At 42.3% G+C, this 26,924-nt stretch overlaps 2 protein-coding genes across 10 annotated transcripts in view; one reads left to right on the top strand and one right to left on the bottom strand.

The window, feature by feature from the left end:
- Positions 1 to 26,924, top strand: part of LOC120417562 (protein muscleblind) — a 526,440-nt gene that overhangs the window by 11,886 nt on the left and 487,630 nt on the right. The gene's annotated exons all lie outside the window — the stretch shown is intronic.
- LOC120430197 (uncharacterized) lies at positions 21,664 to 25,155 on the bottom strand. Its single transcript, XM_039595277.1, has 3 exons — positions 24,997 to 25,155; positions 23,194 to 23,979; positions 21,664 to 23,004 (listed from the first exon to the last, which is right to left on the bottom strand). Exons 1-3 carry the CDS (start codon positions 25,153 to 25,155, stop codon positions 21,664 to 21,666), a joined length of 2,286 nt encoding a protein of 761 aa, XP_039451211.1.

Here is a 26,924-nt window from a genome sequence, read left to right as displayed (position 1 = left end):
TTGAACAATTTATTTTTAGCAAGAAGTGCAAACAGTTTTAACAACCTGTCCTAAAAAATCAGATTTTCTAATCACAAAAGCAAATTTTAAACATATCAACACTTCAATAAATGATTGAACCACCCTAACGAACTATGATTAAGAGATTCACGGGATGTTTCGACCGCTAGTCACATGTTAATTCCGGTCCACCGAATTCAAACTTGAAAGAAAAAAACTTCAACAGTCTGCCAAGAACACAGCGTGGACCACCCTGCCCGACAAGGTCAATAGGGTGTTCCCGCTGACGAAGTCAGCAGCACCATCATCTGACAGATCGAATTAGTGATGATCGCTCGGTTGGACATTCGGCGAAGTTGTTTTATTACCTCAGAACGATATACGAATTAATTCGCGCTGACAGAGTGGCGCGCGGTTTGCCTTCGAAAGAATATTTTGAGGTTAGATTTCCCGGCGAAGCCGGGAAGCCGTCAATAAAAACTGGTTTATTCGCCAAGATAACCTAGACAGAGAGAACGCGAACTTTATGGGGCACGCGGATGGCTTCTTCAGAGATACAGATTAGCTCTACTTTGTGTACACAACTGCCGCGAAAGGAGCTGAAAATGGTTTCAGCACGTGGGAACTGCGCGAAGCGCAGGAGGCGCTCGTAAAGATAGCCATTTTAGTCATTTTTGGCTCGAAGACGCGATAGCGCCACATAAATTAAGCGAAGTCCGCACTATTTTCCAAGTCATGCGACAACGGAGACAAGGCCGAAAAGAGGTTATGTTTCGCTTTTTTGGTCAGATTTCACCTTTCATTTTTGAGGGTTCCATTTCGGTGGGCACAACCTTTGCCAAGTTGTTATGGATTTTTCTTTTGGACTGAGCGGTTCGGTGAGTGCAATTACCTTGAGGAATTACGACGAGGTACCGGTTCGGAGAAAGTGTCGACGAGCTTGGGCAAACTCGGTTTAGAGAGTTGACCTGGGTCTTGACTTGTTGGCCGATTGATTTTGTCCAAACTGGAAATCATATGGTTTGAAATCTAGTTTTCGTTGAGATCTACATTCTGACCTGGACGGCGCCGATAATGGTCAAGATCCAATCCGTGACGAACTGTCAAAATACATGTTCTTCAGACGTTAGAAGCAGACGTTTGGTGCTGAAACGAATGGGAACTCATTCTACTAGTGTTGTTCATTTTTTTACAAGATCAAATCTGCTCCAGCAGGTCACCAAATCTCCACCTTTACGACCTCTTTCGAAGTCGCGCTGTGAACCGTTACAGACGACCGACCTTAACCACACAGCGATTCGTTGAATAACGTGACTTTCTCAATTTTCCAACGACCCACACCGCGAGATTGGTCATCGCGGGGTTCTGCAAATAGAGGTCAGTTGTCGCTTGCAACGGGACTCCCGGGGACCGGAATCGAACGGCACAGCGGAGAAAGGCGTTTTTCCTCCTCTTCCTGCTGAATATGTATTCGGACTAGATTAGAGCGTTTGAGGTTAGGTTGGCCGGGGTTTGGAAAACTCAACCGGATTAGTGTGGTCGGTCTTTACGAGTATTTCTTCAACTTGAAGCTCACTTTCCCGCGTCGGGCACTTGCATAAGCCACTTAATTTTACTTTCCTACTCGCGTGTGGTGAAGATCTAGTCATGCAAACCTACCGACTAATCGGAAAAAATGTACGCGATGAATAGCTCCACCGAGGGGAAAGTGATCAATGCTGAAGCAACTCCGCGGCGTATGCTAAAACGCGCAAAAGATGGTTTCGTTTTTATCGAACCGGAGTTTGGCGTGCGTGTACTAGTTTTTTTGTGCTGCCTCCGAAAATTCCCTTCACATTTCTTTCTGACACACTCGTTTTTTGCTGTTTCTTTCCGGCTGTTTTCCTCGATGCGAGATTGATGTTTGGAGATTGGTGCAACGGCACGTGTGAGTCAGCCCAGAGTGGTAGGTACTGCCAATAGCTGGAGTAACACGGTTGTTGGAAGAGGGATAAGTATTGGATTTTAATAGAAGGTACAACTTCGAAACAATTTGGATGTCTACAGGAGCTAGAATCTTGAGTTTGTTACGGGTAGTCCGGATAATTGAACTGTTCTTAGTAATCCATTTCCAGGATAATCGAATTCCTAGGTTATCCTGTATCCAGATACATGTAGGGTCTTCCATAGATACTAAGATCAAGTACAGATCATAATCTTAAAATTAGGATAATCTAGATAATCGGATTTTGGATAGTTATCTTGCTGATCCATTGTCCTAATACCCATCTTATATTAAGCTTTCTGGGATTCCTATTTACATATGAACAGTTACCTTTAGATCTACACTCAAACCCCGATGGTTTGACACCAACTGTTGTCAAACGAACGGGGTCACGTTTCAGTTTGACACCCCTTTTACACGGAGTTCACACACACTACCAAACGTTTGTTTTGATAGTGTGCGTGAGCGCCGTGTAAAAAGTGACAGTTCGTCACTTTTTAGTTTGACTTTGACCAACCAACGGGGTACAAACTAAAAAAGTGTCAAACGAAAAAGTGACCAACCACCGGGGGTTGAGTGTACAACCTTGTTCCTCCCAAACCATTCCCAGTCGACGCAGTCGACATTCGCGAATCCTGACGACCTGCTAGCTGACTCAATCCCGCGTTATGCGTGCGTTTGCTTCGCTTTGGAGGTTATATTAATTTAAAAATAAAAAGCGGCAGCACATGTTCCATTGGCAGAAGAGTGTGGCGTCGGCTAAATTTAGCCGATGGAGCGTGCACCACCACGCTGCCGTCGACGTTCCGTTCCGTGGCCAGTGGTGAAAGTCGACTCCGATGACCAGATCCCGCGATCTTGGCCGGTCCCGCTGAATGGAGCTTGTCCACTTGGTTCCGCCTGCTTTGACAGTCATTACACCTTTCAGCTTAGCTCACCTTGAATCGACCGGCTAGCTGTCACATGGTATTGTTCGGGTCGCCCAAACAATAGAGTTATCTACGTGCGCATGTATTGCGTATACGTACACGAAAAAGATTGAGGTTAAATTTTGTACCGGCCAGCAAAACAAATGGCGTGCTAGTGTGCGTGAGATCGGGCTTAGATAACTCTATACAACGGTAAATACATACACAGCTGATAATCGGGCCGGCGACTGGAAGGGAACAAAAAGTGACTAATTAAGCGAGAAATGACGAGAGATAAAAAAAAACACATGGTCGACGTGACACAACCACCGCTCTTAGTATTCGTACTAAGTCGGTTGCGCCGCACCGTCACCACCACTACCAAGAGAGCGCGGTTTATTTATCTTTCGCGCAACGTGCTCGAGCTCCAACCAGAAGAAAACAACAACAACAAGAAAAAGCGGTTTAGACGCAGTTTTTAAGACACTTTTTGGACTTCGTCTGCGCAGCATGGCGCATAATTATTACTCACACTAGCGAAGGGATCGTACCAATACATGTGATGTGGAGGTGTGGAGCCCCCGAGATTGCGATGACGATGGGATAAATATCCAAGTAGGCTGCGGCTGGCCCATAAAGAGGTCACTGGTGCGACTGCAGACATCCCGTGGTCAGAAATGGGGGTAGGGATGGTCAGATTTGAATCAAAACTCTTCGATTTTTTGACGTTTGATGCGCGCTGTCAAGTGCAGCTAGCGAATAATTCAATTTTAGAACAACCCTTCGACATTTAAGTGTTGCGCGCAGCGCAGTTAAAAAGAAGTCCAAAATCTTAATGAAACCCAAGAAAACAAAAAGATTTCCCCACATTTGTCAACACAAGAAACCTAGAGCCACTCATTCTCCCTTCGTCGCGAGTCACTCATTCTCGCGCGCGCGCGCACTCACCAACTCGTTGACGTTTCACGTTGTGTGAGTGCGCGCGAATTAAACCCCGCACACTCTCTTGTGCGGTTTCCTGAGCGTGTGTATTTGTGTTTTGTTTATTATGCACTTTTGTGCCGCGCGCGCTGAGAGTGTAGTCGCGTCACACAAACACGCGCGGTTTGCTTTGTTTTTGTTGTTATTGACGCGGTTTTTTTTTGTCTTCGAATGTTGAAAGAAAGAAAGAGAAAAAAGAGGAGAGAGGGAGCGAAAATTTAACGAGCGAAAGGGCAAATGTCTTGCGGATCATGAGGCTCGTTGTCGGGTTTGTCGAAAATGGAAGGCGAGTTTTGTAGGGCACGATATTTTTTTTGTGTTTTGGACCCGGATTTTTGGTGTTTAGAGGAAGTGACTTTGTGGAGGAGAAGTGATTCGTTTCTCAAATCAGACTAAATGTCTAGTTTTGTCTCAATTTTGAGATCTGATGGAGGATCCCAGTTTTGTCTCAAGATGGTTTGACATCAATTGTTGTCAAACCATCGGGGTCCATTTTCAGTTTGACACCCCTTTTACACGGCCGTCACTGACACTTCTAAACCATTTTTTTTGGTAGTGCTTGTGAGATCTGTCTATAAAGTGTCAATTCGTCATTTTTTAGATTGACTTTGTCAAACCAACGGAGTACGAACTGAAATGTGTCAAACGAAAAAGTGACCAACAACCGGGGCTTGTGTTTTGTCTCAAAACTGTTGTAGATCTGACCGAAGTGACCAGTTTTGTCTCATGAATGAAGCAGTTGACAGTCGAGTGAATATAGAGTTATCTAAGCCCGCTCTCACGCACACTAGCACGCCATTTGTTTTGCTGGACGGTACAAAATTTAACCTCACTTTTTTTCGTGTACGTACACGCAATACATGCGCACGTAGATAACTCGTAGTGTTGGCTTTAAAATGGTGCCAGATTGACAAGGTTTGTCTCATTATTGTTGGATGCCCAGTTATGTCTCCAGAATGTAGGATTTTAAGACCATTATGTAGTGGTAAAAATCGGACCATTGTAACCTGGTTTGTCTTAAGAGCTGGTAATGATCTGGCTTAAGCGACCAGCTTTGTCTCAAGAATGCTTCAGTTGAAGATCTTACCAAAGAAGCAAGTTATGCCAATGTGACCTGTTTTGTCTCAAGAATGCTTCAGTTGAAGATCTTACCAGAGTAGCAAGTTGTGCCAAAGTGACCAGTTTTGTCTCAAGAATTTAGTTGGAAATTACCTGTTTTGTCTCATGAATGTAGGGGTTTAAGGAAAAACAAAAGTGTCCAGTTTTGTCTCAAGAATGCAGCAATAAAATATTTGGTCAAAGTGACCAGTTTTGTCCCATGAATGAAGTAGCTTGATTTGACCAGTTTTGTCTCAAAAGACAAAAGAGTCAAGCTTTGTCCCAAGAATATAGTTATTGTAGATTCGGCCAAAGTGACCAGTTCTGTTTCAAAACTATTCATTTGGATATCTAAGGATAGTGCACTCTTTTGTCTCATGGAAATAAAAGTGTCAGCTGAGAGAATTTAGTGCCAATATTGTCCCACAAATTCAAGTAGACGTTCAACAAACTCAGCGACGACAAATCTGTCCAAAGGGACTTCGTTAGTCCCAAACTAAACATTTTAAAAATTTCCGCGCATGATTTGGCTCAATTTGCGATCACGTTCTATCAACCCCGGGTGACAACGCCGAAAACTGGTCCGAAAATTGCCCCCCAAAACGTGATATCGAACTCTCTCTCACTCTCGTTCGCGATTGCCTAATGTCATTTGGTATTCAAACTACCGCTTCAAAATGTTAGAACATCGTCAACTATCGCGCTATCTGAACGCGCGGCGCCTCGTGTGCCGTAAAACTAAGTTGGTCGAAAAGTGAGAGTTTTTTTTTGCTGAAATCGAAAAAAAAACATCGCGCAAAACATTGAAACACTCAAACCTGGGTGCTGAAAAGACAGAATGCGTAACGTGATTTTCGAATGCTCCCCACTACTCCTCACTAATACAACTGCACTACAGCTGTTAACATAAATAAAGTAGAAGGCTATGTTCAAGCTCAAGCGTGACATATTTTTTGCTGCTGAAGTGATTTGTTTTGAAACATTTTGGATCTGTTGAAGTTAGACTTTTCGCTGACAAAATTAAGTACTTCGCGCGTGTTTTGTTCATAGACTAAACGATAGGCGGCCAAAAGAAGCCTTTTTCGTATTCCACGTGACGAAAAATTGCGTCAGAAGTGGGTGGAATTTAGTGAATCATAAGAGCATCCAAATGGCACTTTTGAATGCTTCAAAAGTTCGATGCCATCAACTTTTTTTTATTCCTGACCTAATAAATTATTGATCGATTACAATACTTGCTATTTCTTGGGAGCATTTTGCGAACAGTAAATTGGTGCCGCTTTGACAGTTCTAAATTGAGGCCGCTTTGCGAACGACTATTCAGCACCCAGACTCAAACTAGCTTAGAATAGAAATGTGCTTAATTATGCACAGTTTGGCTGTTGGCGCTGAAAATTTGAGTGTTTTTCGGGGGCTACCCCACCCCTCTTCCCACCATTTTTTTCCCGGGAGGTTTTATTAGTTTTGGAGCCTCACTCGCAGCAGGGTTAGATAACAAGCAAAACACGTATAAAAACCCGAGGCTCACAGAATAGTTAAAATGAAAGTGACGACTCTTTGTCTGGCGCGCAAATGGCAAATTGCCGTTGAAAGAGCGCGATCCCCCCCTTCCCTTAAGGGGGGAGGGGTGCCCCTCCCCACTCGTTTTTTGGTTAGTGTTGTTTCGTTTAATGTGTTTTTCCTAGCCAATTTTTGTGCTGAATAAGGCCAGTGAGTCGGAGTCGTCTCTTTCATCTGGTGACCGACTAGATGCTCTCACCCTATTCAGTAAATGGATTTTTAGTTGAATCATTTCCTGGTGACTTGTTTTTTTTCTCGTTTTGTTTTATTTTCCCTTCTTCGCTTTTTTATGATTTTCTAGCTCCGTTATGTTTTGGGGGGCTTTTTAGCATTGGAGCAGCTGAGCGAACAGTGATCTAAATTTCTAATTTACTGTTTTTGAAAGTGAAAATCGAGCGGGGTATCATAAAAGGTCGGGTTTCGTAATTTACTGTGGGAAGCTGGGCTGCCAAGAGACAAAGGGAGTTGTGCTACGCACAGGTATTAGCTAATTGCAACGGTTTTTTTGGCTTGTTTCGAAATTGGAAGTGAATGCTTCAAAGAGAGACAAAGTGCTTTCGCATGCACAGTCTCCAAATTTATTAGATTTTTGCAGATAAGCTTTTGAAGAGTTTAAGACGCATCAAGATTGGTTGGCATCAACATTATGAATATTTATGTTAGAAATTTATGAAAAATTTAAGATTTGGGTCGGTAGATATGCCCTTAAACATGTAGAAGAGTCACGACAACACAGAATATGAATAATTTCTTGATAAAAAAACAGAGATTGGGATACTCAAAAAGATGCTAAATTTGTTAGAAAATAAGCACCGGTAATGATACCCTAAGAGCCAAAAAAGATCAAAAGGAGAGGATCTTAAAGTTTAAATCTAGATTACAAAAGGTCTTATAAGCCACTCAGGTGGTGAAAAGGTTTTTTTGAAAGGTGGAGATGCCCTAAAAGTGGTTAAATTTGGTAGAAAAGATGCACCGGTAATGATGTCCTAAGTGTAAAAACAATGTAAAAAATGCCAATGGAGATGCTCTGAAAATTTAAATCTAGATCTTTTAAACCTAGGTCCTACTCAGAAGGTAAAAAGTTTCTTGTGAAGGTGGAGATGACTTAAAAGAGGCTAAATTTAACAAAAAGATTGATCTTTCTACACTTCAAATCATACGTAGATAATTTAATATTGAATGAAAAAAATATCTCCAATTTTCAACATGTATCCTTTCAATTCAGTTAAATTTAAATACCAGTTAGAGCATCATCACCCAACTCCACCCGAATTTAATTTTGGAATATTTGATTTTCTTATAAAATTTTAAATAAAGTTGATTGCTACCCAAGTAACATTTTTAAACCAACTAGCCACCACCAAGTTTTATTAAGGGTTTATTGTAGCATCTTGATTGCCTAATAGTTTTATTTGAGCATTCACCGCAACCAACAAGCAAGAGCTGATTAATAGGTTCTAACAGGGTTTTATGCCTCGGACATAAAACCGGGTGGAAATAAAAGCCGACTGGCTTTCAATAAGGTTTTATGAAAGTTTTAACAGAGGCTCTAAAACCAGATGGCAATGCCATGCCAAACGGTTTTATCGCATGCTTTGTTAAAACCTAGGGTGTTGTAGCTGTCAAGTGCCATTAGGCATGTAAAAAGCTCACTTAAAACCATAAGCTCCTTAAAGAGCATTTATCGCGGCCAAATAGCAGTGCATAAATATGGCGCTAGACGCGTGCTCTGATTGAATATGATTGACCGCCATCTTGGTTGAAAAAATAGAAAACTGAAAAATTTGATTTAAATTTGATGAAAACAAACATTTATACTGAATTTCTGGTATGATTTATATAGCGATAGATGTTTAAAAATATTTTGAACATTTTTTTCAATGAATTGCAATAAAATATTTTTTAACATTAAACACTATGATTACAAAATATTGATTTTTGATGAAGCGAGTTGAATTTTTTGGCTCTATCTCCCCTACATTTATCAATAAAATTTCAACCGCAGTTGAATTTGAGCCATCAATTGTGAGAAATAAGCTTTCAACTTATTTGGATTAGCTCTAATATCTATTATTTATCATCGCCATTTTTGACAACCATCTCCATAATTTCATTTGGCAAGACGAAGACTTATTTTTGCCAAAATAAAACCTATTTGGCATAAGACGTTTGAAGACGTATGAAATGTCATTTTTCCATAACTCCTGACTAGGTTTTAACAAAGGTTTTATCAAGGCTTTGAGGATGTTGTTAGGATTCAGTTGTATAGCCTTGAACTCCTATGTAGGTTTTATAAATAGGCCGTAACAACCTTTTGCGGAGGTCCTTTTGGGTTTTAAGTGGGGTTTATCAAGGTTCTGGGGAGTTTGTTACGACTAAGGGGTTTTAATGTTGGTTTTGGCTGATAGGTTTTATAGCGGTTGTGACAGCTTTGATAAAGCCTAAAATGTTACTTGGGTACCCATGTGAAAGGTTAAAGGTGGCGATGGCCTAAAAGAGGTTAAATTTGATAGAAGAGATGCACCGGTAACGATGCCCTAAGAGACAAAAAAGTTCAAATTTAAATAACAGTTAGGGCATTATTACCTAACCCCACCCGAATTTAATTTTTGAATATTTGATTTTCTTATAAAATATTTAAAAAGTTGATTGCTATCCATGTGATTACAAGTTTTTCGTACAAAGAAATAGAAGTGAAGTTGCTCCAAATTTGCTTATTATTATTTTTAATAGATGCGGCGGTCATGATGCCCAAAAAGCAAAAGAGTTCAATGCAAGTTGCTAATAAAGGTTTATATTGGGAACTGTCACTTTACTCTTTAAACTTAAAGAAAGTAAGTAAACATTTAATTAAACTAAATTACTGTTAAGGGCATCCCTACCTTAATATTTGTGATCTACACAGTAAAAAATTGTGTAAATTTGGAAGGTGTAATTTTGGAAGGTTGAATATAAACTCTTTCATGATGTAATTTTACCTCAGAAAAGTGGTAAAATTACACATCTACAGAGGTAAAATTACACATTTTTTCTGACATAAAAGATGTACCCCTTTCTAGATGTAATATTACCATGATTTTTTTTTCTGTGAAGTTGCATTTGAAATCATTAAGGGCATCACCACCGTAAAATTCAGATTGTTTTATTTTTATTTTTCAAGAGTATTTAAGCTTCCAATCGAGCTTCATAATGCCGATAAACAAGCATTTATTTTCCAAAAACATGGAGAATCATTCAAGCATCCCTCCGAAAGTTGATCAACCAACACAAAAGAAGTCGATTCGACATAACTTTGCATTGAACCTTAACAACTGAAAGTCTAAGAAAAGGGGAAATTCAAACCCAACAAATTCAACACAAAACAAAAATCCTCACGTGTGTGCGTGTGAGCTTCCTTCCGGACGAAAAAAGGGAGGTCCTTCATGCAACCCGACTCGTCCCGGGACACAATCCGACCCCTTCGCCATCTCAAGAAATCTTCCCGATTGGGCCATCCTCGAACCCCTCTGTCATCCCAACCAGGGAATGATGAATCTAATTTTCACCTGAACGGTAGCAAACCGTGACCCACGAAGACGAAAAAAACAACCGACAAAATTATTCAGGACATCTATTTTCGTCCCGCAAATCTGTAATTCAAATGTGAAAATTTGACCGCCGAAAAAACCCCGCTCGGACGTCTGGCCAAACAGCGATTTTACTTTGTAATTTTCTGAAGTTTGCCTCGACGATCTCTAGGAAGCAAACTTTGAGCTATCGATCGGCCCTTTTTTCCCATTCTGAAGGGAGGGATAACCCGGGATTTTCGGGGGGTGAAAGAAAGCCGAAATGTCACGTAATTTATGGCGCTTTATTTTTGTCAAGTTTTCGCTTTTTTGCTGAACTTTGGTCGAGCAAAAGTTGTGTTTGTTCCCTAAGGAGTCGTCATTACAGGTCCCCTTGCCCGAACAAAGTAAAACGTTGAAACAAAAGGCGAACCCCTCGTGGAATCGCGTTGAGGTTCGACGAAACCGCACTAAATTCACACGCGAAATGCTTTTGTGTTAGGTGGTTGAGTTGAAATCGGGATGTAAAATTGGGATTTTCTATGCGGAGTGAATACCTCCTCCAATTTGACTTCGAATTTGGTTGAAATTTGATAACAACATGTGATTAAAAATACTCAGCTTCATAACCATCGAATTCACCGGAAAATTGTACGTAAGAATCACTTGAAACCCCAAAATATTATGAACTGATCCAAAGTTACAGTGATTTTGATGTAAACATAAAAGTTCACTTGCAAAAAAATACTTCGGGTGCGATCAGGAGCTCAAAACGAGCATTCAACGTTAATTTTTATCAAATTTTGAATCAATATTTAAGATTTTTTGATAAATTTAAAGTTTTTCACGACAACATGTGGTTAAATTCAATTTATTTCATCACCATCGTCTTCTCCGGCAAATTTTACACAAGAATCACTCAAAACCTCAAAGTACTTCGCACCGGTCCCAAGTTACAGCGACTTCAAATCGGCACTCCCTCCCATTAAACTCTGCTCCAGGTGCATTTCTGCATCGGGGCGTTCAAGTCAAGTGGACTAGGCGCCGCCAGGACTCCCGTTTTCCCCGCAAAGTGCAACGACCCTCAAAGAGACGTAGAAAAAAGGGACTCCAAAAAGCCCAAGAGGGAGTGCATTCAATATTCCGTTATACAAACAGGACGAAAGAGGGACGATAATCCTTGTTGAAGTCGATTTTAACTGCTTTTTTGCTTCGTCCTTTTTTCGGAGAGTCCCGTTACCGGGCACGAGCCTTCCGGGAGACAAAGCGGGAAGGGTGCAACAGAAGGACCAAATGGGTTTCTGCTTGTGCCCGGGACTGATGAGATCAGTTACAATAACAAAGTGGGTTTCCCCTCGCAGCGCAAAAGGGCGTGATTGAGTTATTGTTCTTCCTGGGTAGTGCGTGCGTGCGTGGTGACACGTGGTCGACTGGTTCGATGTTTTTGCGATGAAAACGATGTAATTGGAGATAATCTTGACAAATGGGACAAGTTCATTAATAATGCGAATCAATTGGTATTGTTTATTGGATTTCCGGAGCAGGCGATAACCATTAATCCGAAACCCTTCAATGGAGTCGATGCCGTCTGCATCGACTCTGTTTACGTGCATTCTACGGCAAACAGCGCTTAATTCAAACAGTGCAAACTTTCCTGAATGGAGTTCCATTCAACCCGTCAAACCCCCTGCCCGAGCTACCTTTATTACATCAAAAACCCGTCCACAGTGAGAATCCTTATCGCGCGGGAACCGTGGACATTGTCATACCGCCAGCGATCCAGGCTTTTATCGTGAATGGCTAGAATGACAGTGCTGCCAGCTCGGCGCCATATTCGTCTCATATTTTATTAACGATCTCCAGGTTTCATTCCACCATTTCAGGCAATTTTCGCTGATTTTTGCCATTCACTCTCGGTGGGCATTGTTCTTAGTTCAAATTTCCATTGGTGGCACACAAAAAAAAGAGTTACTGGCAGCACGGTGTGCTTGACGTTTGGAAATTCTATCTTGAAATACTTAACTAAAGCAATTGTCAATAATTGCTAATGCTAATGCTAACGCTTACTTTTCTGCTAATGTTTACAGAAAAAAACAATGTCAATAAGGGCCAACAAAGGTGCAAGTCTTAGCTAAAACGACTTAAATGTATCGGACAACTAAGTCAACATAACGACTGGCGCATTTTTCCCCTATGTCGACTTGAGAACTGTCACTTTACACGTTTTGCTCAAAATATCTTAAATAAACAATTTCTAAAACGCAAACGAAACTTAACTGTAACGTCAAGACGCTTTCAACCAATCTGACAGCTAAGTCGACATAACGGCTCTCACTTCAATGTCGACTGTCACTTTAACATGCATGCTTCAAACTACCCAAAAAACTAAACTTTTCAAGACTTCCGTGCACAACAGCTGCCAGTCCACCGTTTTTTTTCGGAATTGGTGGGATTTTTTGCGGGCCACCTCTTACTTTCTCCCAACGCCATCGAACCTGCTGGAATCCGCCGGTCGGTGGCCATATTGGCCATTGATACGGCCTTCTCTCTATTGTTGTTGTTTTTTTCGACAGAATCGAAACCATATTCATGGTGAGCGCGAGGCTTAATTTTTCACCTGGCCGTCACACCCGGGGTGGTCACAGTGAAAAAGATGCAAAATTACGTGGAATTGCTTGTAAATTTGTTGCCAACTATTTTGAGGTTATATTTCAAACAAATTTGGCTGAAGTTTAACTGCAAAGCTGATTTTTCAGCAGTGCTTTTGAAAAAATCCCGCGAAAAAAACGGTGTGATTCACCGGGCCTCTCTTTTAATCACACTATAAATTACACATTCAACACCGAAATAGAGAGCAAAAGCAGCTTTCCGGGAACCAATCAATTTTGCACCAATCAGCCTCCTCGCGGCGGCTTTTGTGATGCATATTTTATTCACCAGGAATCCTCTCAATTTCATTCCTGTGGCCGAAAGTTCTGACGGGTTTTTTTTTTCTCGAGCTGTCAAAAACGAGAGAGTAAAAACTTTCTCGATTAATCTGGTACTGGTGGAATCATAATTGAATATTTTTTTCCGCAAAACGATTCGTGATCCATACCAGTGCAACTGCACTGGTTTTGGGTCTTTTATTTTTTGGAAGCTGTCAATTTGGACAAATTCAGCTGGCGATTAGTTCAAGTTCTGTCAAGTGGGACAATTGGCTTAGAATTGGACCACGCTGGTCGAATGCTTTGATTGCTGGATTTCCTCAAATATTCAAGACTTGAAAAATAAATAGTTAAAAATGATTCAGGGCATTTTAACCGACCAAATTTAATTTTATTTTGTTTTAGGTAATTATCTGTACTAAATTTTCTAGTTAAATTTAAACTCTAAATGGAGATGAAAATACATTTAAATATTATTGAGGGAATTCACACGGTAGAGATGCCCTAAATGATCAAAATTGTCTGGCAATCCAAATTATACAATCATAAAGGGGAATCATGGTGGAAATGACCTAATAGAATCTCAAAAGCTACGATGGTAGTTTGAAGATGACCTAATTCTATCTAAATTTCATTTGGAATCCAGCGGTAGAGATGCTCTAAATCAGAACAAATCTCTCAGAAACTAAGAATGTGCCGTTTAAAAAGGTGAATCGAATTCAAACATTTTTTAAAGCATCTCAATCGTTGTTCTACATTCGGAATCAAGATGGCAATGCCCTTAAAGAATCTCAAACCCATCAAAAGCTTTAATGGCATTTCCACTTTTACTCCGAGTGTAGAACTTTGGAGTAAAAGTGGAGATGCCCTTGATGCTTTTAAATGGTTTGATTTTTTTATGACATTTCCATCTTGATTTCGAGTGTAGAAAAAATATTGAGATGCTCTTGTATGAATTCCAACTCTGAGTTTCTAATCGTTAAGAGCATCTCTACCGCTGGTGTTCAAATGAGTTTTAATTACTTTTAGGTCACCTCCAACTTCATGTTACCATTCTTATAAAGGATGAATATTGTTTCATTTAAATGCTAAAATCAAAGTATTCAATTTAACTTTACAACCTTTTAGGGCATCTCCACCGCTGTTTCTTCACTTCAAAATTGAAATTTGCACCCAGTGGAGCGTCAATCAACTTCCTTCGCGCGAGCACTTACCTGGAAGCAAGCATTAAAATAAATAGTTAACACTTTGTAATAACAGTGTACGACGGGTGGGCAAACATTTCATTTCCCTATACCGCCAAGAAAAACACACCTCATGAGCGATACTAATGACCACACTCACTTACGTTACGGAGCCTTTGAAACCAGTGTATGCGTGTATTTTCCTTTTCACCCCCCGAGATTATAATGAGCAAGTGTCAGTAATTGAGATAAAGGCGAACGCATCGCCCAAAGAGGGCGATTATCCTCGCTCGCGAACCAATCGCAGCGAAACTCGCTCATGCATCGCGAGCGAGGGAGTTGGCGTGCGCTCACTCGCCCGTGAGCACTACTCATTTGGAGCCGAAAAATTAAAACCATACCGCACACACAAATTAAAGTAAAAAAAAAATCCAGTAACAGAAGCCCGATCCTTTTTGGTTAGCGTGATTGGGAGTAATCGGATAATCGTAATTGTTTTCAATTACTCGCTCCAGCTTCGCGGCTTCGAAAATTGGGCAGGTCGAAAATGAGCGGTGATACAGAGATGGGAGGGGGAAAATGAAAACGAAGTGCAATTAAAAAATCAGTCAGTGTAAATGGATAATGAGAAAATGATCGGAATCTGTGAGGCACGAGTGTGTGTGTGTGTGTGTGTGTGTGTGTGTGTGTGTGTGTGTGTGTGTGTGTGTGTGTGTGTGTGTGTGTGTGTGTGTGTGTGTGTGTGTGTGTGTGTGTGTGTGTGTGTGTGTGTGTGTGTGTGTGTGTGTGTGGTGTTTACCGATGGAAGGTAGAAAAAATCGATAGCGAAGTAATTGCTGAAAGAGAAACCAATGAGAACGCTTTTGAAGAGTGATTTAAATTATGCGATTCTATGAACTCGTTAGATGGGCTTTGAAAAAATGTTTATCCACGTGCTGTTTTATTGTTATGGTACAGTCATCCCACATATTCGGAACACCCACAAATTCGGAACACTTTTGTGATAATTTGTCAATAGCATGCCAAATGCTTCTTTCCTGTCTACCCTACTATTTTTAGGACCTTTATTTGGACATTCTCTTGCTATTTCACTAGTAAAAGTAGTTCTTTTTGAACAAAAAACTGCATTTTGAGATTATTTTATTCAGAGCAGCAAAACACTGCCTCCAAATTGCCTGTTCCATAATTGTGGGATGTTATTGTGCCTCCCACAATTGTGGAACACCTAAATTTAACTGATATTTTTACAAAAAAAGTTATCAGACCATTCATAAAACATTACTAAGCTTGAGTTTCGTTGGTTTCAGTGCGTGAAGTCATTATTTTGTAAAAATTATGTACTTATGGAGAGAATCAAAGTTTGTTTACATCCGTAAGAAAAAATTGTTCCGAATTTGTGGATTTCAAGGGTCAAAGTTTTTCTTCAAAAAGTTGATATAAAAGGTAAAAAGTTCGATACAGCATTAGAAAGATCGCAAGAAAAGCATTCAAATGAGGGTAAAAGCGAACCATTAAGTTCAATTATCGATTTTCTATGATTTTTTGAACATTGGCCGATCTATAAATTGTTCCAAATATGAGGGATGACTGTACTCATTTTAAAAAGAATGCAATGAAATGCTCTTTAGTGATCGCTTCGCCACTCTGATTGCTCAGTAGAGATCGAGATTTGAATTTTGAAATTCTAAGGACAAATTTAACGATCTTATTTGTCATTCGATTTTGTTATTTTTTTCTTTATTGGACGTTTTCGTCATGAAATAATTTAATATGATTAAGGGCATATCCACCTGATCTGTTTCAAAATTTAAATAAGCTTCTCAAATAATAAGTCATTTTCTGTCAATTATTTAAGAGCATCACTACCGATTTTTTTAAAGCCGCCTGCCCTCCTTTTTCCATCAGTTGATTTAAAAATTAGATGATTTAGAGCATTTCTACCGATATTTTTGTGATATTGGAATGAATGCTAAATTTTATATTTTTCTCTTTCTACCGATTGAATTGACTCTTGTTTGGATTAATTAACAAAAAACGTTAAATAATTTGTTTGTATTTTAGAAACTTTAAGGGTATCTCCATCGAATTTAAGAGCATCCCCACCGCTTTTTTCACCACCAATTTATATACCTCACAACTAAGATTATTTTTTATATTTTTTTATATTTTATGCCTTTCATCGGCGTTAAATTCTATTATGGAAATATTTAAGGCATCTCCAGCGAACATTCTGTACAATTTGAGCTCATTCGGTTACCATTTTGGCCATCACGTCTTTTCTTATTTTTTAAAATGATAATATTGATTTAAAAGTATTTTGGGGCATCTCTGCTGGTTCCATTTTATTATATCGTTTTTGAAGAGTATTTCCACCGCTATTTTCAGAGTTTATTTCACTTTTGAAGTCGTTTTTGTTAAATATTTTTTGCTTTACTTTAAACAAGTTGTGTAGATTGTATTATTTTTTAAAGGGCATCTCCACCGATCTTTGTATGCAATTGAATCTTCCTATTGTTTAGGGCACATCGACCTTTCTTAATATTTTAAATCTGTGTTTTTTTGTCATTAGAAAGAGAAAGACTGTCAGGGCATCTTCAACAGTTTAATTTACATATATTTAATTTTAAGGGCATCTCCGCTGTTGTTTTCACCTTTCAATTATTTTTCTTGGTTAAATACCATGGATAGTTTTATTTTCAACACCATTCCAAAATCTTTTCAATTTGTTTTTTTTTTGTCATCAGAAAGTCTGTGAGGGCATCTTTACCGGTTCAATTTAAGTATTTGTTTTTTGAAGGCATCTTCTCCGCTGTTTTCATCTGTAAATAATGAACCTTTTTAGGCAATTGGATATACTTTATGAATCGTTAAAGATATCTTGACCTTCCTTAATTAAAAAAATCAAATTTTTCATATATTTATTTGTAAGAAATGAATTTAAGAATCGTTTAGGGCATCTCAAACTTTATCAAATTTTTAATCTCTTTTTTAACTGTTATTTAAAAGTCTGTAAGGGCATCTCTACCGGTTCAATTTAAATATTTGCTTATTAAGGGCATCTCCACCGCTGTTTTAAAATCTAAATTATTGTCCTAGGTTGATCCTTTCTCCTTATAATGCATAAGTCTAGTGTTCAATTGCATTTTTTATTATTTCAACCTGTTAGGGCATCTCCACCGATCTTTGTGTGCAATTGGATAAAATTTTGAAATCTTTTTGTGTATCTCGACATCTCTTTATTTCCTTAACTATCAATTGTAGTTGAATAGTTTATTGGAACATCTTTGCCGGGTAAATTTCAATTTTAATTGTTTTCCAGGGCATCTTCACCGCTGTTTTTACCTACACCTTTTTTTTTACAGGCGTAAATTATTGATAATTTTGTTCATCATTTATTTGCTTTTTTTCTGGTGATAAATTACATTGTAGCTTGTGAAACATTTACACAAGACCTCTCTCTTCAGTCTTCAAATGTTTTTTTTAATTCAAAATTCTCTTAAGGCATCTTTACTGGTTCAATAATCTATTTGATTTTTAGGTCACCTGCGAATTTAATAAATCTTTTGAGACATAAATTGTTCCCAAAATTCCACAAGCTGCATCTCGCCTCAACTGCATCCTCACCTTAATAAATCAATTAATCTTTCATCGACAACCCATTATGCTGCACTAAATAAATTACCATCTCATTGAACGTCTCACGGAAGAACCACGGCCAAAATTGAGCCATAGCCCGGGGCGGGCGCATCATCTGGCCCTAATTTCCATATAGTCTATCCTGGTGACCAGCCCAAGCGGGAAGTGCCTCCCAAAAAGCTCCCCCCATAAAACGCCTCTTCACCACGTGGGTCGAAACGACTCGGTGTCACACGAGTGAAAGTAGACGGAGAGAAAGGGACGGGGCACCATCTGTTCATGACCGAATGTCATAAAAACTTTTCTTTAATAACCCTAATGAAAACATTAAACCACTAATTAAACTTATACACTAACACATGCTCGCTCGGTGGTGGCCGGTTGAGTTTTGGGTCGAACACCACCAGCAAGGAAGGCTTCACACACACACCCCGACACCGACGTGTTAGATCGTATAAAATTTCGGAATATATTTAACGGACAAGACAACGGGGATTTTGGCCAATTTTTCCCGAGCACAGGAAGCACCAGAAGGTCCCAACTTTGCGCAAAATAACCGTCCCGGAGAGCCAAAGAGCATGACAAGATAACCTCACTTGGACCCCTCCCCCAAATGATGACCCCTCGGACGCTTTGAACACCACAAAGTCACACAGACAGAACGTTGCAAAAAAAAACCGTCTACCGTCGGCAAACCAGCCGAATAAAACGAAATTATGAATTCATTTTCCACTTTTTTTTTTCTCTGGCAGAGGCTTCTTGCTTTATAATAAAACGTCCAAAAAAATGGCCCTCGCCGTACTACGGTGATCACTTTTCTTGGAAAACCGGTAGGCCGACCCGCCGCAAAAAAAGGAGTTTCTGCTTTTTTGTTGCGATTTTGGCTGGTCCCAAGTTGTTCAGAAAGGGATGCTGAGCCGCTCTTTGGAAGAGGTCCAGCAGAACTTGTCAAGACTGTTGGCGACCGGGCTGCTACTATATGGGAAAATGTCGAGGTTGTCAACGTCTCGGAAGGGGGTTTGTATTGAGAGGAGCCGGTTTTTGGGCGCGCTAGGGTCAGGACGAGAGCAGAGATTAGCAATTAACCGGTAAATCTGGGTTTGTTTTCTGGACAGGAACGATCATTCTAAATTTTTAGAGTTTTATTGAGAATGTTCCAAACTGAATAAAATAGATCGGTGGAGATGCCCTAAATAATCATTGGTGACATCAAATTTAGACCAGCTTCTAGAATGTCAAACGCAAACAATGTTTTTTTTTATAATTTACTTGGTAAGTTTGTATTTTATAATACAAGGAACAACTCTGGAGTTTGTTTAAAAAGGTCCAATAAACCAAATTTCCAGTTTTTACTTTTTGGGTGTTGAGTCAGGGGTATTAAAAAAACTCCCAAAAAGCAAAAACTGAAAATTTGGTTTATTGGACCTTTTAAAAAAAACTCCAGAATTTGATCAATATTATCGATATAAGGGCATCTCCACCGATCTTTTTGTAAAATTAGATTGCACTTAAAGAACTTTTATTGGCCATTTCTGCTAGTGCAATAGTTTTTAATTGGTAGTTTTCTCTGCATATTCCACTATTTTTTTTATAAATTTCGTTTTATTGCAATCTTTTCCTCTTCTGGTTATTTAAATGATTGAATATCTAATGGCCTTTCTACTGGTAATAAAGTAAATTGGTAAAGATGCCCTAAAAGATCTTTACAAAACAAACAAACCATCCACTTAAACGACCCACAGGTCTATTGTGGTCTGTTTCTGCTCGAACCTAGGAGTCCAAAGGCTTGAATGGGGAGAGCATCCAAACCTCTTTTTACTCCAATGATCCTCCCTCCCCAGGGTTCGAACTGACGACCTTTTGATTGCGAGTCCAACCGCCGACCAGCGATTCCAGCGGAGCAGGCTTGGTTCCAACACCTGGAATGACCCAACGGTTTAACAACAACTAAGGCCGGGACCGACGTTTTACTTCCCCATCCGATGGAAGGTTGGAGCAGAGTGTTCTTAAACGTCAAGTTTCGCTTAAAAAGTTGGTGGACCCATGGTTGCCATCTCCCAAGTTCTACCAGACAAGGCGTGTTCCACGCACTGGTGCGTAATTTATGGCCGTACAACGCCTTTTCAGTAATGTCTTCCAGGGCCAGTTATTCAGAGCATGAACGCGCTCTGATTGAAACAATAAACTCCCCAATCCGTCGTAGGCCTCCGGGCCCATTTGTAAAATTTAATTTTCCCGACCTCCACCTTCTTCTCCCAAGGTTCGGCAACGTTGGGTTGAGGAACTCATCGATTGGCCTGCGGGTGTCTTCCCTCTAATTACAATATCAAGACAACCCCACCCCCACTCGATGTGGACCCTCAAGTTGAAATTTGCAGATCTGGGTTTCTCTCTCTGTCGGTGGTCGATTTCAAGAGGGGGGGTCAACACGTCCGTCGGGCCAGACTTTAAAAAAGTAAGCTATGCAAATGAGTTAATTAAATTTACATGAAAACATATTGAAAATATATGTTAATGTCCGCGCACAACAGTTCTGCGTGGCGCGGTGCGGGTGGTTAAGGGACCACCCCACCCGCCGAGAACAATGCCAGAAAAGTCTGGCCCCGGGGCCAGAACTGTTTGAGAGACCCGCCCCCCTTCAACCACACCACAGGAATGCAACGCCAAGGTTTCATGCGATTGTCCACCGGTGATAACTTGGGGCAGAGCAGTGTTGCCAGCGAGTGACGACCGGAAAGTGTTGGCAGTCGTTGTCGCCGTCACCACCGCCGTGGTGGCGCTGAGACGGAAGTGATGATTTCACTGCACTTCCACTCTGACGGCCTGCCTGGTGGTGTGGTTGGGCTGCTGCTCGCTTTTTGATGACGACCCGAGAGTGGATTTTCATTTGAATAATTTGGCGGTCGATGAAGTTTCACGCGTACTTGCACAAATTAGTTGTGAATTATGAGCGCGTGGGTTTGGTGCGTTGGGTTCGCTGGAATTGGTCTACAATTTAGCGTGCAGTTTGGTTGATGGCAGAGGATTAGATTACATTGAAGCTGTGAAGGGGAAATTTAGGAGAAAATGTTTCTTGAAATCAGTTCAACGTTATTCTGAAATCGTACGCCCCTATTTTGTTTTTTTTTTATTTTCCTTTATTTAATAGGTCAATTTGAATATATTTTCGAAACATTCAAAAAAGGTGCCATTTATCTTCCTAGAATTCTACGTAATTTGTGGATGGCGCTTAATTTTCCAGTTGGTCCAAGAGGCAAATAGTTGGCGTTATTGTAAATTCCCATTTTTAATCGATGATTTATTTTTTCCGTATTTCAGGCTATTTATAAACCACTTGGACACCTTAATGTTTAGTTTCATACACGCCAAAACCATCCTCCCTTAAGATTCGTTGTGGTTTATGGTGGATCCTTGTTCAAAAATTGTAAAGTGGGGCATATTTTGATGTAAAGTAATAAGTAGACAGTACTTTAGGGGATGAGTTTTTTTTAAAAGAAATTTGTTCGGAGCGGACTGTATTTTTTGCACTTAACTGCAGGCGGACTTGGGGAACCAGTTTGGGAGGGTCGAAAGTATCGCAAACACAAACACAACACTAGAATTTCTCTCACTACTTTCTATTTTACGACTAAAACTTAGCTTAAGTGATTAATTTAGTGTTGCTTCCGACGATCGCGACGCGCTCGACTTGACGTCCGACCGGTTCGGCTGCTTGCGATAGACTTGTCTCGACGCGCTCACTTCTGCTCGCTGCTCTTCGTTGCGCGCCAAATCCTCTCGCACCACCTTCGTCGTGCATCGTTTGGTCTCCCTCTCTCTCATGTCGTTGTCGAGCCGTCGTCAACGGCGCGTTGTTGCCAGCTTTGACACGCTTGATTTCTCGCGCAGCTCGTTGCGCGCGCTCTCTTTGTTGTTGACAACGACGCCAGCTGGGTTGCCACTTTCTTTCTCGTTTTGGTCGCAGCAAGCGCAGTGCTGCCAAATCAAAACCAAAAATTTCTTCGAGCTGACAGATTCAGGCTCGAACATCCTCCACCCGCGGAAAACTGCAAGTGTTCTCCAAGCGATCCAGATCTCGGACTTCTGCCGTCCAGTGTTGATCGGAGTTCCGATCGCCGTTCGTTGACCAGATCCAGGCAAGTTCCGATCCATTACTTCGGGGGGCTTTCGGTTCCGCAACCTGATGCGGACCTGTTTCATCTTGTTTCCAAAAATGCTTAGCTTCATGTCGTACTTACAGGTCCTGTTGCGTAGCAGTCGCTGGGGCTGCCTTTCAGATTCCTCGTACTGAATGACTCGAGAGATGATCTTCAAAACCTCCTGTTGCAAGCCGATTGTCGGAAACCGGCATCTTTTTCTGTTTCCACCTGGACCATCTCCAGCGGCTCCAAATGTCCTCTTCGTCAGTGGGTCGGCGCACACCGACCGCTGGTGTGGGTGGGTTCTTCCAGAGCCACTCTTCGTCTTCTTCATAATCACTGGTGCTGCAGTTGCTCGATGCTTTGAACGCTCATCAAACCTCAGCTGTGTGCCAACTGCAGCAGCCTTGTGCGGCGTACTTGTACGCGCCGCCGTCAAGAGCGTTGATTGCAGCCGGGCGCTGCACCTTGTCTCTCCTCCTTGGAAACGCTCGGCTTGGAAAGCCAGCGTTGTCTTCGATGTTTGTAGCATCGCCTGGAACAGCAGGTAAAACCTTCCTTGTGTTGTTTGATCACTCACTAAACTTGTTTCCTTGTAGGTTTCACCAACTCCACGATCTTCGATGTCCTTGCTCAACTCTGGTTCGTCCTCAAACGTCGTAGCTTGAGCCCTAACCGCTTCTCCGCGTGCTGCGCTGCTTCCAGTGGTGTTGTTCGTGTCCTGGCTGAAGCTCGTCTCGCGCAGAGCCACCAAGTTGACTCTGACGGCGAGTTGGACTCCAGCAGGAATCATCGATGTGTCGGAACGTGGCTGCATTTGTTCGACGCCAGCCAACTCGTTCGCGTTGTGTCTGTCCAGAGTGTTCTTCGTCAAATGTGTCTTGCTTGTGATCAATAAACCATGGCAGGGGTTTGGGCTGCAGGGTTCGTCTCGAAAGTCCGCGACGGCTGACAGCGCGTCCGGCGCTAGATGTCCAGAGGAGCTGGCCTCTGGCGTCACTTGATCCGTTTCGGCTTGTTGTGGAGCACCAGGTTGCTCCACCTTCGTTTGTGTTGTCGGTTGCTTTGAGTGTCTCTGGTACTCGGCGTGCAGCAGGGTGTGGTGCTGCTCCTCGCACGTCGCGCACGCTCCGGTGGACACACATTGCGTCGAGGTATGTCCCGTCCGGAGGCAATTGAAGCAGAGTTGCTTCTCCTTCGTCTTGATCAGCCGCTGGGGGGCTGTCATCGCTAGGAATTGCGGACACTTGCAGCTCTTGTGCTGGCCTAGTCCGCACACGTCGCACGTCTGTGCCGGCTCTCTTCCGGCGGTCATGGCCATTTGCTGCTGACCTGGGTTGTCCTTTGCGTTCTGCCCGGGTGGCTTCTTGGTGGGATGTGACGAGTCCTTCTCGTCAGCGATCTTGCATGTGTCGATGATTGTCTTGGGCTTCTCGATCTTGTGGTTGTTCTCGGACCGTTCACCATGCGGAATGGTAAACTCCGGTCGTACCCGATCTTCCGTGTCCAGCTGCTCTGCCAGCAGCTTCCCGGAACGCTTCTGGGGTTCGCCGATGGCCGCCTCGTTGGCGCCTCCGACGATCTTAGTGGTTGTTGGGTTCGTTGTCTCGTCCACCCATTGTGGTACACCAGGCGTGTACGCATTTCTTCGTCGTGTGGGCTGGCTCACCTTTAGCAACTTTTCTTCGATGACCGTTAGGACCTCCGTGTGCAAGTCATCGAAGGCGTCGTAGAGAGCATCCTGCTCGTCCCGTAAGGTTGCCGAGACCATGCCGAGGATTTGACCGTATGCCGTGTGGTACGCATCGTACGCGGCTTCTACGTCCTTCTGGCACGTCTTCAACGTGGCCCATGTAAGCGTCGTGGCACTTGCCACGCTTTCAAGTATAGTGGTGAGCTTACCTTGAGCCAGCTCACGCTGATGGACGATCTCGCTGAACCGCTCCATCTTCTTCGCACTTGCTGCTACGCTGGGGATCACGCAATGCTCGTTGTTACCGGACTTGCCGCCGGTCTTCTACGATGTGGCCGCCTCCTCCGATTTCACCAGCCTCTCCGGTGGCTTCTTCGGGCAAAGCGCTTTGGCCACCGATGCTACAGTGGCAGGGCACTGAGCTCGGAACGGCTGCTGGAACCGTTCACTTTGTCACTTTGGGGTTGTTCTTCCCGCTTCACTCTGCGCCGAACTTCCAGAACCAGTTTCCAGAACGTTCTGTGCACCTTTTCCGGAACCACTTTCGCGGAAGTCTTTTAGCGTTCACTGTCGGGACCAGTTCCCGAAAGCGTCTTCTCTCACTTTTTGAGCTTCTTCGCTTCCGGACCACTTCGCGGAAGGTTTCTGCTCCTCTTCTTTGGAGTTTACTTCCAGGACCACTTCCCGAAAGCTTCTTCCGACTCTGCTTGCTACCTCCGCTTCTTCTTCTCTGGAGTCGACGCGTCCTTACTCAGCGCCGCTCCCGGGAGTTGTTGCAGGCACCTTAGGGCAGTTTCCGGCACAAGAGGGACACCAACGATCGGACCCAGTGTCCGAACCAAGCACGGAAAACAGCCAAGTCTGTAATCGCGGTACTTGGGGGAACTTTGTGTCCTCTTGGCCGGAACTTCACTTCACTTGAACCTTCTTTCCGGAACCTTTTTCCGGCTTCAGAAGGTTCTGGACGCATCCAAGATGGCGTCGCTTAGCACTTTTCACACTTTGCACTTTTTTGAGCCAAGATGGCGTCTTTTTTCACTTTTTTCCGCGGCGTCTTTTTTCACTCAGTGGGCCTTGTGCCCACTTGCCGCGATAGAATCGACCCTCCGCCTTTTGTCCTTCACTGTCCCCGCAAATCCCGGCACTTTTGGTTCAATTTATCCGGGTCGTTTGGACCATGTTCGGAGCGGACTGTATTTTTTGCACTTAACTGCCGGCGGACTTGGGGAACCAGTTTTGGAGGGTCGAAAGTATCGCAAACACAAACACAACACTAGAATTTCTCTCACTACTTTCTATTTTACGACTAAAACTTAGCTTAAGTGATTAATTTAGTGTTGCTTCCGACGATCGCGACGCGCTCGACTTGACGTCCGACCGGTTCGGCTGCTTGCGATAGACTTGTCTCGACGCGCTCACTTCTGCTCGCTGCTCTTCGTTGCGCGCCAAATCCTCTCGCACCACCTTCGTCGTGCATCGTTTGGTCTCCCTCTCTCTCATGTCGTTGTCGAGCCGTCGTCAACGGCGCGTTGTTGCCAGCTTTGACACGCTTGATTTCTCGCGCAGCTCGTTGCGCGCGCTCTCTTTGTTGTTGACAACGACGCCAGCTGGGTTGCCACTTTCTTTCTCGTTTTGGTCGCAGCAAGCGCAGTGCTGCCAAATCAAAACCAAAAATTTCTTCGAGCTGACAGATTCAGGCTCGAACAAAATTGTTCTCGTAGTTGCGAAAATACTAAAATATCTGTAATAAAAATCTTGGTGTCAAAGCTCTGGTTGAAATGAAAATGAAGTTTCAACTGATGTTTTGAAGATATGGCATTCATTTAGAAATAAAAATCATAAAACCGTATAAAAATCTCACCTCTAAAATTTAATCTTTAATTTATACTCATGAAAATATACTTTGAAGCTTGCAACAGTAATATGTAGTACATTTTCGATTTTAAATCCTGTTTGTATTTATGTGCCTGGTTAATGTTTTTTTTTTAAGAAAATATCAAATTTATTCATTAAAATCCAATAACACCATTAACAATCTCAAACCTGCCAATATTTAGGTTGTAAAAGCTAAATGAGAGCAGACACATGATATTTGTACACAAAATTTATGTAATAATTCAGTAATACTTGTAAAAATAAAATTTTAACACATCGGGACTGGCAACACCAGCCAGCAACAGTCAACTGTTCGGAGCTCCTCAAACTTTTCGATTTTTTCGCCGTAATTAACAGTGTTTACCCGCGAGTTTGCTGCTCCAGCATGCCAAGGGCCGGCCGTGGCCGTGGCAGTTCGAGTGCGGCCTCGAAAAACCCGCGAAGTTCATCTACCGGCAGAGTGCAGAAAGGTAAACATACCAACGCCGCATCGACCGCCATCGCGCACGGGAGCGTGCCCGGTGACGTCACCGATCCTTCTTTTTTACACGTGTCATACCGTCCACGTGAGTCCCCAGTACGGACGACAACACGCTGCTTCGATGGTGCGCTCAAAATGGAATGGAAGTAAACGAGAAAAAGTGCAAACTGATCTCGTTCTACAGGATCCGGAGGCCAATCCTAGCTGAGTACAACATGGATCAATCAGCACTTGAACGAGTTCAATCCATCGTGGACTTAGGCGTCACGATTGACTGCAAGATGGAATTCAACAAGCACGTCTCCATCTCCGTGGCCAAATCCTACGCTATGCTTGGTTTTCTCCGACGAAATGCAGCTGGCTTCACTGACCTTAGAGTCTTGAAAACCCTGTACCTTTCGCTGGTCCGCAGTGTATTGGAGTACGCCGTACCGGTGTGGGCACCGTATTACGCCGTCCACCAGCAGAAGATCGAGAGCATCCAGCGTCGGTTCGTGAGATTTGCTGCTCGAGTGTTGCCCTGGAACGACCCTGGCACTTTGGCACCCTACTCGGATCTGTGCGCGCTGGTCGGCTTGCCAACACTTCAACACAGGAGGAATCTACTTCAACGACTGTTTGTATTTGACGTTTTGCGGAACAATATCGACTGTAGTGAGCTGCTGGAAGAGGTACACATCCGGGTGCCGTCGAGAGAGCTTCGTAACTACCAGCTACTTTCTATACCGAGACACACGACCAACTATGGACATCACAACCCTCTTGACGCCTGTTGTAGGAAGTTTAATCATCCGAGTATTTTAGAACATTTTGACTTTAATTTGTGCAGTAAGTCTGTGTTTAGAAGTAAAATATTGTTACTTAGTTAGTAAGATAAAATCAAGTCTGAAAAGACGGCAAATAAACAAGAGAC

Source organism: Culex pipiens, chromosome 2, assembly GCF_016801865.2.
Source record: "Culex pipiens pallens isolate TS chromosome 2, TS_CPP_V2, whole genome shotgun sequence".
Taxonomy (NCBI): domain Eukaryota; kingdom Metazoa; phylum Arthropoda; class Insecta; order Diptera; family Culicidae; genus Culex; species Culex pipiens.
The sequence above is the reverse complement of the archived record's forward strand: the minus strand, read 5'-3'. Positions and strand labels throughout refer to the sequence as shown.